The 14,757-nt window shown below is 36.3% G+C and overlaps 1 protein-coding gene across 4 annotated transcripts in view; it reads right to left on the reverse strand.

The window, feature by feature from the left end:
• Positions 1 to 14,757, reverse strand: part of Col4a5 (collagen type IV alpha 5 chain) — a 186,673-nt gene that overhangs the window by 99,757 nt on the left and 72,159 nt on the right. For all 4 annotated transcript variants that reach the window (XM_048336891.1, XM_048336890.1, XM_048336888.1 and 1 more), the window contains exons 4-8: positions 8,866 to 8,910; positions 2,414 to 2,458; positions 2,266 to 2,328; positions 988 to 1,041; positions 640 to 666 (exon numbers count right to left, since the gene is read on the reverse strand). In XM_048336891.1, coding sequence (XP_048192848.1) covers positions 640 to 666; positions 988 to 1,041; positions 2,266 to 2,328; positions 2,414 to 2,458; positions 8,866 to 8,910 — 234 coding nt within the window. The remainder of the gene's footprint in view (positions 1 to 639; positions 667 to 987; positions 1,042 to 2,265; positions 2,329 to 2,413; positions 2,459 to 8,865; positions 8,911 to 14,757) is intronic.

Consider the following 14,757-nt stretch of genomic DNA (forward strand, 5'->3'; position numbering starts at 1 on the left):
AACTACTAGAAAACTGGAAGTGGAGCTGTAGCTGAAAGTGGTAGAGCACTAGCCTTAAGCACAAAAGCTCAGGGACAGCACCTAGGCCCAGAGTTCAAGCCCCAAGACTAACCAAAAAAAGAAAAAAAAAGGAGAGTGTAAGAGAATCCAAGGGGAAAGAATACTTCTAGAGATATCAGGTGTCCAACTGTAGCCAAGGGTGATAAGATAGGAAGCACCAAGTTGTCATAAGATTGAGTCTGATACACACATTTTGAAGTACATCAGTATACAGGACATACTTAGAACTGTGAGACAAAGGACAAAGGGTGAACCAGTGCAACAGTGATACTTACAAGGCACGATGTTAAAAATGAACCTTATAGCTTGTCGGGGGGAGAGGGAAAGTGGGAGAAAAACGAGGAAGGGGGTAACAATGTTCGACAAGAAATGTACTCAGTACCTTATGTATGTAATTGTAACCCTCTCTATACATCACCATGACAATATAACTATTTAAAAAAAAAACAACAGAACAAGGTACTTAAAGAGAATTTCTACATGTGCATCTGCACAAGTAAAAGTCATTCTCTTAGCGGAGTTGCAGACTTTCCAAATAATGTATTCAAATCATTTACTTTGTAAACATGAAATGCTTACCTTCAAACCTGGGATACCAGGAGGTCCCTATTATGAAAAAGAGATTATTTTATATAAATGAGAAGAAAGTAGGCAAATATGTACACACTTTCTAAGTAGAATACAAAGAAAACAAATTACTATGGGGTCATTTGTGAGTATGATATGTCTTGAAATACTTAGAGATAATATTTATTAAAAATTATAAAATTTTGCTCAGGAGCTACCTTATCAACATCTTTAAAAATTTTCTTCTTGTTTCCTACTTTAAAATATGTACTGCTTTGTTCCCTATGAATGCATTGAGCGTGCTCTCTATAACCTCTTCTTTTGTTAATTTATGGTATAATCTCGAATTTTAGAACTTACTGGAGGGCCTTGTAAGCCAGGAAAACCGGGACTGCCTGGAAAGCCACGTTCTCCCTAGAAACAGTTAAAAATAAAGATCACGAAAAAACAAGAATCAGAAGAACTTTGCCAATAAACAGACATTTCTATAAAATTTATTACAAAATGTCAAAAGTTTACTAGCTTTCACTTTCCAATTATTTTTACATCAACTATCCACATCAATTCAATAGACTAAAATAATTTTATCCCTACTTATCTATCCCAATCCGTAATAAACAAAATATTTTAACTTTAGTCATTTTCTTCAGACAAAATCCATCTTGAGACCATCAACACTACAGATTTCTATTACATTTAACAGTTAATGATTTGCGCCAATTTCCTTCACATATCATAAATAGTTTCTTAACTCAAGTGTCCTATGGCATTTTGTTTTTAGAGTAATTATTTCAAATTGTTTTGTAAAACGGAAGTGGTAACAAAGAAGGCCATTAATATCACCAACTGAACAACAGCAATAGCTTTAGCAATTGTAGGTCATTATAGTTTCTAGGCACTCAATTTTCCAACTCACTATTTTACAGTACTAATATGGACATATGACTTAGAAGGCGAAAGCTAAACTGGTGTTGAGGAACACCAACATGAACTCACTTCAAATACTTCTTTGCTATAGTAATCTTGGAAACAACTATCTGAGAGGATTTAAAGGAGTCTTGAGCATAAAGATCCAGGAGAGAGCCCAGGCCCTTGGTTCAAGCCACCCCCCAAATTAAATGTGATTAAAGGAGTATGATAGAGAGAGTGAACTTGTTCAAACTACACTATATACATCTATGGAATTATTACAATGAATCTTCCTTGCACTATTAATATATGCTAACATTTTTTCAAATTAAATATGAAGCAATCCAAAATATAACTGTACTTAGTTTTTTTTCCTAAAGGGATATAACTAATGAATGGCATGAGCAGTATTGCCCCTAAGATATAACAAAATATTTGAAACATATATAGCCTCATTCCATTTTAACTTACATCCAACTTTATACAAAAGCCAAAGAGGGATTTGGTAAGTAATCTTTAATCCAATGCAAAATCATTGCCGATTATGCACGCTTTCAAAAGAAAAAGAAATTACTAGTGTTTATTCTATTGAAAGTGTTAACACAGAAAACACCCCATGGACTAGACAGGAAGTCATGACAACTCTTCTTTGATATTCTTCTTATTAATTTGTTTAGATTTTAAGCCTATTACTATCAGCATACTGCCTAGTCTTAAGTTGAATCTCACCTTGGTTCCATTGCATCCAGGGATACCTTGAGGTCCTGGGGCTCCATCATGGCCTGGCATTCCCTTTGCAACGGAAAATAACATATGTATAACATTTATTAAATTACTTCGAAAGGGATTTTTAAGTGAAAAGTCAAATCTAACTTACAGGAAGACCTGGTGTCCCTGGAAATCCAGGTAGTCCAGGAGATCCCTGTAAGAAGAAAAAAAAATTTCTTGAAACAAATGACAACAACAATTAAAATAGTATTAATATAGTTAGAAAAAATGTAGTTAGAGTTGAAATATACAAAATGTGCCTCACTGAGAATTGCCATATGTGTATATGTGAGAGCGTGCGTGCGTGCGTGCGTGCATGTGTGTGTGTGTGTGTGTGTGTAATTAGAGGAAACACTACTACAAAAAACATGTAACTTGTGGGGGGTGGGAAAAAAGGAATGTGGGAGAAAAACAAGCGAGGAGGGAACAAGATGGTCAAGAAATATACTCACTACTTTACATATGTAAGTGTAACCCCTCTGTACATCACCTTGACAATAAATTAAATTAAAAAAGAAAACATATATAATTAGAGAAAACACTACGACAGAAAATAATTGAAGATATTCCTATTTTCAGAAGCATTCTTCAACATACTTAGTAGGAACAAAGTAGTGCATGAAATGTCTGATCTAACAGATAAAGTTCTTCCAGGTCGGTGATAAATAATAAATTCAGCAAGTATGTGGAGGTAAGAAATATATCTGTGCCTGAGGACATTAATGTGATCATCCAAAACAGTCTTCAATTAAATGTTCCCTGTCAAGATTGGCAAAAATACAAGTTTGACAACATTCTCTGTAGATTAGGCTGTAGGAAAAAGTACTCTCATGCACAGTTAATGGAAATAACTAGCACAATTACATATGTGTATACACATACCCCTTAGCCTAGCAACTCATGTTTATGAGCCCAACCCAAATACACACTGGGAATTATGAAACAAAATATAGTTTTTAAGGTTAATGATTTCACCAACATTATAGTGAGAACTACAAAAGATGATCCTAAAAGGGCTCATGTCAGAAAGCAAAGTCACAAAAAAATCCAGTGTCATTAGAAGCATGTAGGACAGAAGCTAATCTTAAAGAAGCCAAAAATAGGTGAATCTGGAGATCAAAAAGAGCAAAAACTGCAACATATGTAAATATGAAATTCTTAGTGTGTATAATGAAAGAAATATAAAAATCTTGATCACAATTTAGTTGCTAGTATAACAACTCATAAACATGTCAAATTTCCAAATAATAAGTCAATTTCAAAAACAGATTTTTTTAAGTCACCAGTTTTCAACTCTGCAACCAAGTAATGACTACAGACATCAAACCATTAGGTTTAAGTTGAAAGGAATATTTTTGGTGGAAAATCAAGTTGACATTACCTAAGACTACTGATTAAACCTAGTATCAAAACAGTTGATCTTTGTGCCTTACGATGTAATTCAATAGTAACTGTACAACACTATCTATAAAGTTTTTTTTCAATTGTCTTTCATTTTATTGTGGTATGATTTACCTACAATAAAGTTTACGGTAAAGCTTATTTCTTTTCGAAACAAGACTGTCACTGTGATGCCCAGGCTACTCTCTAACTACTGGGACTGGATTACCCATTTAGTCTTCAGAGTAGCTGGGATTGTAGGTATGTGCTTCCTACCCTAGCTTAAAATACAAAAATCAAAAGTGTAGAAATATGTTTCTATGCCCAGAAAGTACTGTAGTGCATCATACAAGGCAACCTCCAATTTGTAGGAGACATAAGGTACAGACGGACAATTAAAAGGACATCATGAAGAAACAATCAGCCCAATCCTAATAATGAAAGCAGTACCATGTAGATGACATGATTTTTTCCCAATGGCATAATAAAAGAGGTTTACAAAACATTGCAACCTTTCTTTAATGGCCAATTACATAGAGCACTTTTTCATGTTTCTCTTGGCCATTCTCATTTCCTCTTCAGAGAAGTCTCTTTTTAAATCTTTAGCCCATTTGTTGGGGGGGGGGTAATTGGTTCTTTGAGGATTTTTTTGGAGGAATATAATTGTTTGAATCCTACATATAGTTTAGATATAAGGCCTTTGTTCATTGTACGGCTGGTAAAGATCTTCTCCCAGTTGGTGGGCTTTCTGTTTATCTTGCAAGCTATATTCTCTGTGGTGCAGAAGCTCTGCAGTTCCATTGTCCTACCTTTCTTTGATTTGTTGCATTTCTGGGCCTTTATTAAGGAAGTTTTGTAGATAGCCTTTGGCAATATTGCCATTTTCACAATATTAATCCTCCCAATCCAGGAACATGGGAGGCTTTTGCATTTCCTAAGTTCTGCCTTAATGTCCTTTTTCAGAAAGAACATTGCCCTATTTGTAAGGAAATGGAAGGACTTGGGAAAAAAATCATACTAAGTAAAGTGAGCCAGACCCAAAGAAACATGGACTCTATGGTTTCCCTCATAGGGAATAATTAGTACATGTTTAGGTTAGTCATAGCAGAAGACCACAATAGCCCAGTAGCTATGCCCTTATGAAAACATAAGATGATGCTAAGTGAAATGAACTCCATGTTATGGAAACAGGTGGTATATCATTGTTGTAATTATTTTCAACATGCCATGTGAAACAGTACCTTTTTTTTCTCTCTTATTCACTTCCCACAGTTTTACCTCTGCAATCAGTGTATCTGATCTTAGAACCCTGGATACTCTATATATGAGTATTCAAAGTAGGGAAGGGAAAGAGAATACCAAAATCAAGAGACAAAGGATAAAAAGACGATGATTCCAAAAGCAGTATTTACAAAACCATTTGGTGTAAACAATTGTACAATTCATGAGGGGGAGAGGGAAAAAGGGAGGGATGAGGCAGGGGGAAAATGAGGGAGTAGGTAACAAGTTGAATAAGAAATGTACTCATTGCCTTACATATGAAACTGTAACTGCCTGTACTTCACTTTGACAATAAAGTAAACAAAAACAAGACCAAAAAAAACATTGCAACCAAACATAATGCAATGAACTTGCTCGGATCATGATTTGAATAAGTTGGTGGTTAAAGAAAGCACCTTTGAGACAACTGAGACAGCATGAATGTAGTCTAATTTCTACAGTGTACTGGACATTTAATCCTATTCTGCTAAGGTATAGTGGTTATTTAGTTATCCATTATATACTTATAAGTATACTGAAACATTCACTGGTGAGATGAAATTATATGCAGGATTTGCTTTTTAAAAATCTCAAAAAATAAAGGTGAAACAGAATTATCAATATATTGACATTTGTTGAGGCATATGGGATCCACTCTATTATATATTCTCTACATTTGTTTAATCTTATTTTTTTACAGTATATTTTATTTTAAATTTGCATTTAAGAAGTGCTGGTGAGCTAAGACCTGAGGATGCAGGGAATTTGTAGTTGAGGGACATCGACTATCCAAGCCGCTCACTCAAATATTTAAAAATAACAATTGATAGGATACCAGTTCTTTTCAGTCTTCATAATGCTTAGCATATAATTAACAGTAGCTATAGCTATAGTGAAATATGCTATCATTACTATGAAGAGCTTAAATAACACAGTACATTGGTATTCACTTAATGCACAAAACAAAACCACTGTATCTATAAGATAAACTAAGAATTCTGAAGTTTTTCTGTTTTTCCAGTATCCTATCTATACCAGACATAAGTAGTATATAAGGAAAACTACATTTTTGCAAAGTAAATAGCAAATCGAATGTTTTAATGTTTATGTATAATTTTACAATATAAATAATTGAATATCAATGCATCAAAATGTTTAGTTTTTGTGGAGTTTGCTTGTTTGTTTTTGCAAGAACTAGAGTTTGAGAATTCAAGATCATGTGTATTTACTAAGCTTTTTCCCTCATGGCTGGCACTGTACTACTTGAGCCATGCCTCCACTCAGGCTTTTTGCTGGAGGTAAGAATTTCTTGAATTTGTTTGCGCAAACTGGCTTTGAACCACAATCACGCACACAGGCCCTTGGAACAACATCCCCTTTAATAAATGGGCTAAAGACCTAAAGAGAGACTTCTCTGAAGAGGAAATGAGAATGGCCAAGAGGCACATGAAGAAGTGCTCAACATCACTGGCCATAAAAAATGCAAAGCAAAACAACACTGACATTCCACATGACCCCAGTAAGAATGGGAATTGTAAAGAAAACTAATAATAACAGATGCTGGCGGGGATGTGGCCAAAAAGGAACCCTACTATACTGTTAGTGGGAGTGGAAACTTGTTCAACTGCTCTGGAAAGCAGTGTGGAGGTTCCTCAAAAGGCTAAACATAGAGCTCCCCTATGACCCAGCAGGCCCGCTTTTGGACATTTATCCAAAGGATTACAAGCAAGACCACACTAAAGCAAACAACACAGCTATGTTCACCACAGCACAATTTGCCATCGCTAAAATAGAGAGCCAACCCAGATGCCCCTCAGTAGATGGATGGATCAAGAAAATGTGGTTCATATTCGGAATTCTATGCTTCCATCAGAAAGAATGACATTGCCCCATTCATAAGGAAATGGAAGGACTTGGGGAAAAAAATCATACTAAGTTAAGTTAGCCAGACCCAAAGAAACACAGACTCCATGGTTTCCCTCATTAGGAATAATAAGTATACATCTAGAACAGTCCTAGCAGAAGATCACAATAGCTCAATAGCTATGTCCATATGAACACATAAGATGATTCTGAGAGAAATGAATTCCAAGTTATATAAATAAGTGGTTTATCATTGTTGTTATTTTCAATGTACCATATGAAGTTATGCCTTTTTCTTTTGTCTTTCTTCCTCATGGTTTTACCAATGATGTCATAGTAACTGATTTTGATGTCCTGGGAATTGTACATATGTTTATTGGAACTAGAAGGGAAGGAGAACATCAAAACGGAGAGACAAAGGGTAAAAGGAGAACCAATGCAACAGTAATACTTAGAAAACTATATGCTGTAAACCAATTGTACAACATGGTGGGGGAGGGAATTGAGGATGGGGGAAGGTGGGAGAAAAATGAAGGAAGAGGTAACAAGTTTGGTAAGAAATGTACTTACTGCCTAGAGTTCATACTGTAACCCCTCTGTTCATCACTTTGACAATAAATAAATTACTAAATATAAAAAAGGATCTTGGGTAATATGCTGTTTATTTAGCTTAACATATGAAGACTCTAAGACCCAGATAAGTTAAATATGGCCTTTCTCATAAAAAAGAATACTCTTTACCTGACTTATATAACTGTAATCCCTGTGTATACCTTATAATAACAATGAAAATTTTAAAACAGGTACTAGTTTTAAACTAACTTTGTCTTCATTCTAAAAACAACAGTCAGATTTATGTCAACCTAAGAATGTTTAGAAAAAGTGCATTCAGTCCTGGCTCTATCACTGTATCTCATCTGAGTACCCTGGATACTGTATATACTGGTATTAGAACTAGGGAAGTGAAAGGGAATACCAAAATCAATAGACAAAGGATAAAAAGACAAATGACTCCAAAAGCAATACTTGCAAAACCATTTGGTATAAACCAACTGAACAACTCATGGGGAAGGGGAGGGATGAGGGGGGTGAGGGAGGAGGTAACAAATAGCACAAGAAATGTATCCATGGCCTTACATATGAAACTGTAACCACTCTGTACATCACTTTGACAATAAATAAATAATTATTAATTAAAAAAGTGCATTCAGTGTTTCACTTTTGAAATGCATCCTAATTTTTCAAACCTTAAAATTTAAAAATTCACTTATCTTTAAACTGAAGAAATGTTATATTCTTCTAAAGGTAGTTATTCTTTAACATAATGGTTTAAATCAAACATTTTCCTCAAAAATGCAGAAAGGCTTGTACTATCTACATATCATATCATGGGAGATCTGTTAGATGGTCATAATGTTTGGGAAATTCTAGCTTAAATCAATCAGATGTTATAATTTTTAAGTAATTATATATTTTTTAAAAAAATAGTACTTCCAGGGGCTGGGAATGTGGCTTAGTGGTAGAGTGCTTGCCTTGCATGCATGAAGCCCTGGGTTCGATTCCTCAGCACCACATAAACACGAAAAAGCCAGAAGTGGCGGGGTGGCTCAATTGGTAGAGTGCTATCCTTGAGCAAAAAGAAGCCAGGGAGAGCACTCAGGTCCTGAATTCAAGCCCTAGGACTGTCAAAAAACAAGAAAAAAATAGTACTTGCATATATGTTCATCATAAACTAATTTTAGTGGGTAACAACTATAACAAGAAATGTACTCACTGCCTTACATATGTAACTGTAACCCCTCTGTACATACAATTGACAATAAAATTAAAAATTTAAAATACTACTATATTTATTTAAATAGACATCTAGGCATATATAGGCAAATTTATCAAAATATTAAGGAAAAGTTCATTGTAGGCATATACTGATTCTTAAACTTTTTAAAGACTATTTCTCTATATTTCAACGCAAGTGTTCTCTGGTGTCTCATAATTCTTCATTTGTTTTTTATCTGTTTCTACCAGCAAAGCATTTTCTGTACAGTGACTGTTTCTTACTCTGATTCCTTTTGGTCCTGGTGGCCCTGGAATTCCATCATCACCCTGAAAAATACAATATATTTAGTGAGTTTTTCTTCAAAAAGAGCCCTCTAGGAACAAATTTTCTATAATAAAAGATTCAGGTTTTGTAAAATTTTGTGAATGTTATTGATAAAATTTTATACCCAAGGAAGAAGTACTTATTATTAAGATGAAAAGCACAGAGGTAAATTATGTAACAAAAATAAGAAAACCGGGGCTGGGGATATAGCCTAGTGGCAACAGCGCTTGCCTCGTATACATGAAGCCCTCGGTTCGATTCCCCAGCACTACATATACAGAAAATGGCCAGAAGTGGCGCTGTGACTCAAGTGGCAGAGTGCTAGCCTTGAGGGAAAAAAAAAGGGGGGGGCTGGGAATGTAGCTTAGTGGTAAAGTGCTTGCCTAGCAAGCATGAAGCCCTGGGTTCGATTCTCAGCACCACATAAACAGAAAAGGCCGGAAGTGGCACTGTGGCTCAAGTGGTAGAGTGCTAGCCCTGAGCAAAAGGAAGCCAAGAACAGTGCTCAGGCCCTGAGTTCAAGCCCCAGGACTGGCAAAAACAACAACAACAACAACAACAACAACAAAACAAAAATAAGAAAAGCCTTTATTTTCTGAGAACAAAACTGTTGAGTGCAAAAAACTTTATACTTATAAAGTATATACTTTATACTTATAAAGTATAAGTCATATAAAAAAATGAACATGAGCCAGGAGCCTGTGGCTCACACTTGTAAATAATAGCTACTCAGGATGCTGAGATCTGAGGATGACAGTTCAAAGCCAGTGCGGGCAGAAACATCCTCATGAGACTCTTATCTCCAATTAACCATTCAAAACCTGGAAGTGGTGCTGTGGCTCAAGTGGTAGAGTGCTAGCCTTGAACACAATGAGACTCAGAGACAGTGATCAAGCCCTGAGTTCAAGCCCCATAAACAACAGCAACAACAGAAAAGAACTTGAGACCGTGGTTTAGTTATTGCCTAAATCATTTATGCATAAACCAAATTAGAGCAAGAAGCGGGGCAATTCCATAGTATGTCAATCAGCTTGCCAAAATGGCAATAGTATTTCATCTATGCCCAAGTATATATACATTGTTGAATTTGCTGTTCTAAATCTTTGGTTTATTTTATAAGGTACTTTCTACTACCAGAGCTTAAGAACTGAGAAACTTTCTTGATTCTGTTGTCTAGTGCATGCTAAAGTGGCCATGCATCTGTGTATTAATCTACGTACCAATTTTTATCATAGCTTCTTTGTTAAGAATTTAAAATCTCAGTGAGCTTTTTATGAACCATTTTCTTCTAAATATTTGAATAAAGAAAAGTAAACTAACATAGTCACAGGTTCTGGGAATAAGGATATAGATGTTTCGGGTGAGGGGGCCATTATTCTTCCTAAGATACTCTGATATATTTTAATGAACTCTTTCTATAACAGAAAAAAGTTTATAAAGGATGAGGCAAAAGTACCATTATTTTCAAGTGACGTGATTATATATATGCCTAGAAAACAGTAGGTAATTAAAATATAACTATAACTGGTAAGTTAGAAATGTGTTCAAAATACTTTTTATGTATATGCTTAAAAAATGAACAATTGAGATTGGTTTGGGGAAAGGCGAAGAAGGGATGACGGAGAGTAAATGGGGGTGAGTGTGGCCAATGAATGTTCTATGCATATATGGACATATCAAAATGAAAACCTCTTGTACAACTAATCGATGATAACAAAACAAGTTTTAAAAAATCAATAAGATAATTCAGTATGCATGAAAGTAATGATAAATATGAATATTCAAACTGTTCTCTCTCAAGAAGCATGGTATGCAAGAAACTGAAATACTAGTTCCAAATAAACTCAAAGATAAAAAGTGTATGTTTTCCGATCATTCTACTTCATTTCTATTCCCAAGCCCCCATGTTCATAACGTAACTGAAATTGAATCTCAGTTAGAGTCCTCATTTTACTTACACAAGACACAAGACCAGGCTTATGCTTTGGAAACACTTAAACAGCTCCAGCGTGTTCAGAGGTGAGGCAGTGCAGTTCAAGCTGAAATTCATTGCAATGTCCCAAGCTAGTAATCTCTATGGATTACTGCTTAGTGCTCAACTACATAAATTAGACTGCCTCAGATTTCTTCACTACTTCTATGCAACTCCTGGGTACACAAGAATCATTCTGCTGTTTTTATTCTTGTGTTATTAGACAAAAGAAAGTCAGTGGAATGGCTCATCTACCAAAATTCCATATGGTCATTTACAATCTTGCTATTTCCTCAGTGCTCAAGTTCTACTCAGGAACTTTAGCACAGATCCTATTTGCTCTTGAATCGAACAAAACTACCTCTTCAAGACGGTGGGGAGTATTCTCTCAATATTTAAGCTGTGATATGATTAATTGTTAAAATATTTCTAAATTTAAATTAACTGTTCTTCTTTATTGGGTGGACTGCCTGGTAAGTGGATCTTGTAACTACATTAATGACAACCATCATACAAAACAATAAAATTAGGAGGGGAAAGGAAAATGTACAGAAGTAGGACTTTTTGCACAGGGCCCAAAGCCATTAAAATAAAAAGAAAAAGCTCTGCCTTAACTTTCACTATTATCTGTTCCCATTGATTATTTTAGTATGCACATGAAAATGGTATCTTTGCTGTAAGCCCAGTGCGGACTGCCCACATTTGTGTCAATGGACATCGTGTCCCAAACTGACAGAATCAAAACATAAGGCTGGCTATGTGGTATGGGGGTTAGATTTAACCTCCTCTCTCTCTCCTGTAAATGGCTTATATGACTTCCATCTTGTAAAATTCATAGATATGACTATCCTAGGGAGTCACCACCACTCTGAATGTGACAAAACTTCTAGATGAGCTATAAACTGCCCAACATTTCAGGTAAATGTCTGACTGTTGTGTTATTGAATACCACATATGGACATTTTTCTTTTTTTTTTTTGCCAGTCCTGGGTTTGGACTCAGGGCCTGAGCACTGTACCTGGCTTCTTTTTACTCAAGGCTAGCACTCTGCCACTTGAGCCACAGTGCCACTTCTGGCCATTTTCTATGTATGTGGGTCTGTGGAATCGAACCCAGGGCTTCATGTATATGAGGCAAGCACTCTTGCCAAAAGGCCACATTCCCAGCCCTGGACATTTTTCTAAAAGGGGACAAATTTAGTATTTCATGTATCCCAATCTTGTTACTCTGGAAATGATTTTTTTCCAACAACTGCACTTGGACACCACAGGAACACAATGTATTTTCAGTGCAAATTAAAACAACATTGAGATTCCATCTCACCCCAGTAAGAATGTCATATATCAAGAACACTAACAATAACAATTGTTGGAGGGGATGTGGCCAAAAGGGAACCCTACTTCATTGTTGGTGGGAATGTAAACTGGCTCAGCCATTCTGGCAAGCAGTATGGAGATTCCTCAGAAGGCTAAATATAGAGGTCCCCTATGACCCAGCAGCCCCACTTTTGGGTATCTATCCAAAAGACCACAAACAAAAATCACAGTAAAGCCACCAGCACAACAATGTTCATCGCAGCACAATTTGTCATAGCTAGAATCTGGAACCAACCCAGACGCCCCTCAGTAGACGAATGGATCAGGAAAATGTGGTACATATACACAATGGAATTTTATGCCTCTGTCAGAAAGAATGACATTGCCCCATTTGTAAGGAAATGGAAGGACTTGGAAAAAATTATACTAAGTGAAGTGAGCCAGACCCAAAGAAACATGGACTCTATGGTCTCCCTTATTGGGAATAATTATCACAGGTTTAGGCAAGTCACAGCAGAGGATCACAAGAGCCCAATAGCTATACCCTTATGATCACATAAGATGATGCTAAGTGAAATGAACTCCATGTTATGGAAATGATTGTTATATCACAGTTGTAACTACTTTCAACGTCCCATGTGTATCAGTAGCTTCTACTATTGATTATGTTCTTGTATCACCTTCCTGTGGCTATATCTACACTATGTCGGTAATCTTATCTGAGTATACTGGAAACCGTGTATACTGGTATTAGAAGTAGGAAATTGAAAGGGAATACCAAAATCGAGAGACACAAGGTAAAAAAAGACAAACAACTACAAAAGCAATACTTGCAAAACTGTTTGGTGTAAATGAACTGAACACCTCATGGGGGGAAAGGGAAAGGGGGAGGAAGGAGGGAGGAATGAGGGACAAGGTAACAAACAGTACAAGAAATGTATCCAATGCCTAATGTATGAAACTGTAACCTCTCTGTACATCTGTTTGATAATAAAAATTTGAAAAAAAATGTATTTTCAGAATTCAAATAATTCCTATCCAATATGGAAACCTTGAAAACATCTGGGATAAAGGATATGGGGGAGTCTGCTATTGGGGCCATTTTGGCCCTGACAGTAGCAGCCTTTGCCACATTAAACAAAATTTCCAATTCCACACCCAAATTGTACCCACCAGGAGGGAATTTTTATCTGATATTCCCAGAACAATGTATATCCCTATTGGAGAATGATTCCTTTTGTCAAAACTAGGCCTTCCACATCCCTACAGTGAAATATGCATATATGGGATGTTGATAAAAGATTCCCAAATCGTCAAATGAATTCCTCCATTTAAATATTTCAGACTACATGGAGTAATATAGGAACTACAAAAGTAGACAGATACTTCTCAGGAGAATTTCCACGTGGCATTAGATACATTTTACTCATGCATATGCTCTAGGCAAGTCGTCCCACTGTTAATTATGGGTGGGTAGTACTCCACCCATACTTGACCCTTGCTGATGATATTAATGACTTCAGTTTTGGAAGCCCAAATAAACTGGTCCAAATTCCTTGGCTTGTATTAGATGATAATGTAGTTCTCAACTTCTGGCTGAGCAAGAGGGGTCTCTGTGATTATCAATACTTCTTGTTGCCCTTAGAGCACCAACACTGGCCAAGTACAACAACCCACCATAAGACTCAAGAACAATACCTCTTGGCTCTCCAAATTAATGTCAATGGGCTATGGGGGACATCTTTTCTTAGCTTGGCAACAACTGGAAATTGTGGTTACTTCCAATCTAGGCATACTTAATCATCTTGCTTGCAGTAATATTGATCATAACCACAATCTGTACAATCTCAGATTAAATGCTTGTTTCTGACATCGCCCTTTAAAGTACAACTCATTCAAGCCCATGAATAAGTACTTTGTTTTTTACTTACGTCCTAGAAAATCAAGACATGGAATTGAGAAGACTGGCTCTGGTCTAAACACTATGTGTGATTCTAAGGCCCAAGCTAAAGCCTTCTGATAGGCCACATGAAGGACAACTGCTCTTCCCACACCAAATTTGGGAAACAGTCAATGTACTATAGTTTCTGAAAGGAGGTGCAGTGAAAAAGACTCAGGCTCTCCTGGCTGGTTGTGCTGTTCTGCAGGGAGTCACATCACATATACAAGGTTTTGGTGGAGATTTCTCTATGGGAGGAGGAAGAAACCTCTTAAGAGACTATTGGCACTCTCAGTACTTTCCCAGCCCTAGTTCTTCTCCAAACCTGCCTCTTGGCAAACACGATTTCAGGAGTTCTTGATTTTGAACTATCCAAATCAAAAAGATTCCCAGCTTCTGTGTAGATCCACTTGACCATCTATGGTGTTATGCCACACAGAAAAAAATAGAATAATGGGAGAGTCAGCACTTTCTCCAGTTTAACTTCTTTCTCATGATACTGAAGTAAAGGGGTAAAGGCTTCACTGCTTCTTTCATTTTGTCTTGCTGTCTTAATCACCTACGCTGACACCTAATAGCTCTGCTCTGTCCAGCTCAACTGAGTTCTCAATAGGAATTGATT

This window comes from Perognathus longimembris, chromosome 28, assembly GCF_023159225.1.
Source record: "Perognathus longimembris pacificus isolate PPM17 chromosome 28, ASM2315922v1, whole genome shotgun sequence".
Classification (NCBI taxonomy): Eukaryota; Metazoa; Chordata; class Mammalia; order Rodentia; family Heteromyidae; genus Perognathus; species Perognathus longimembris.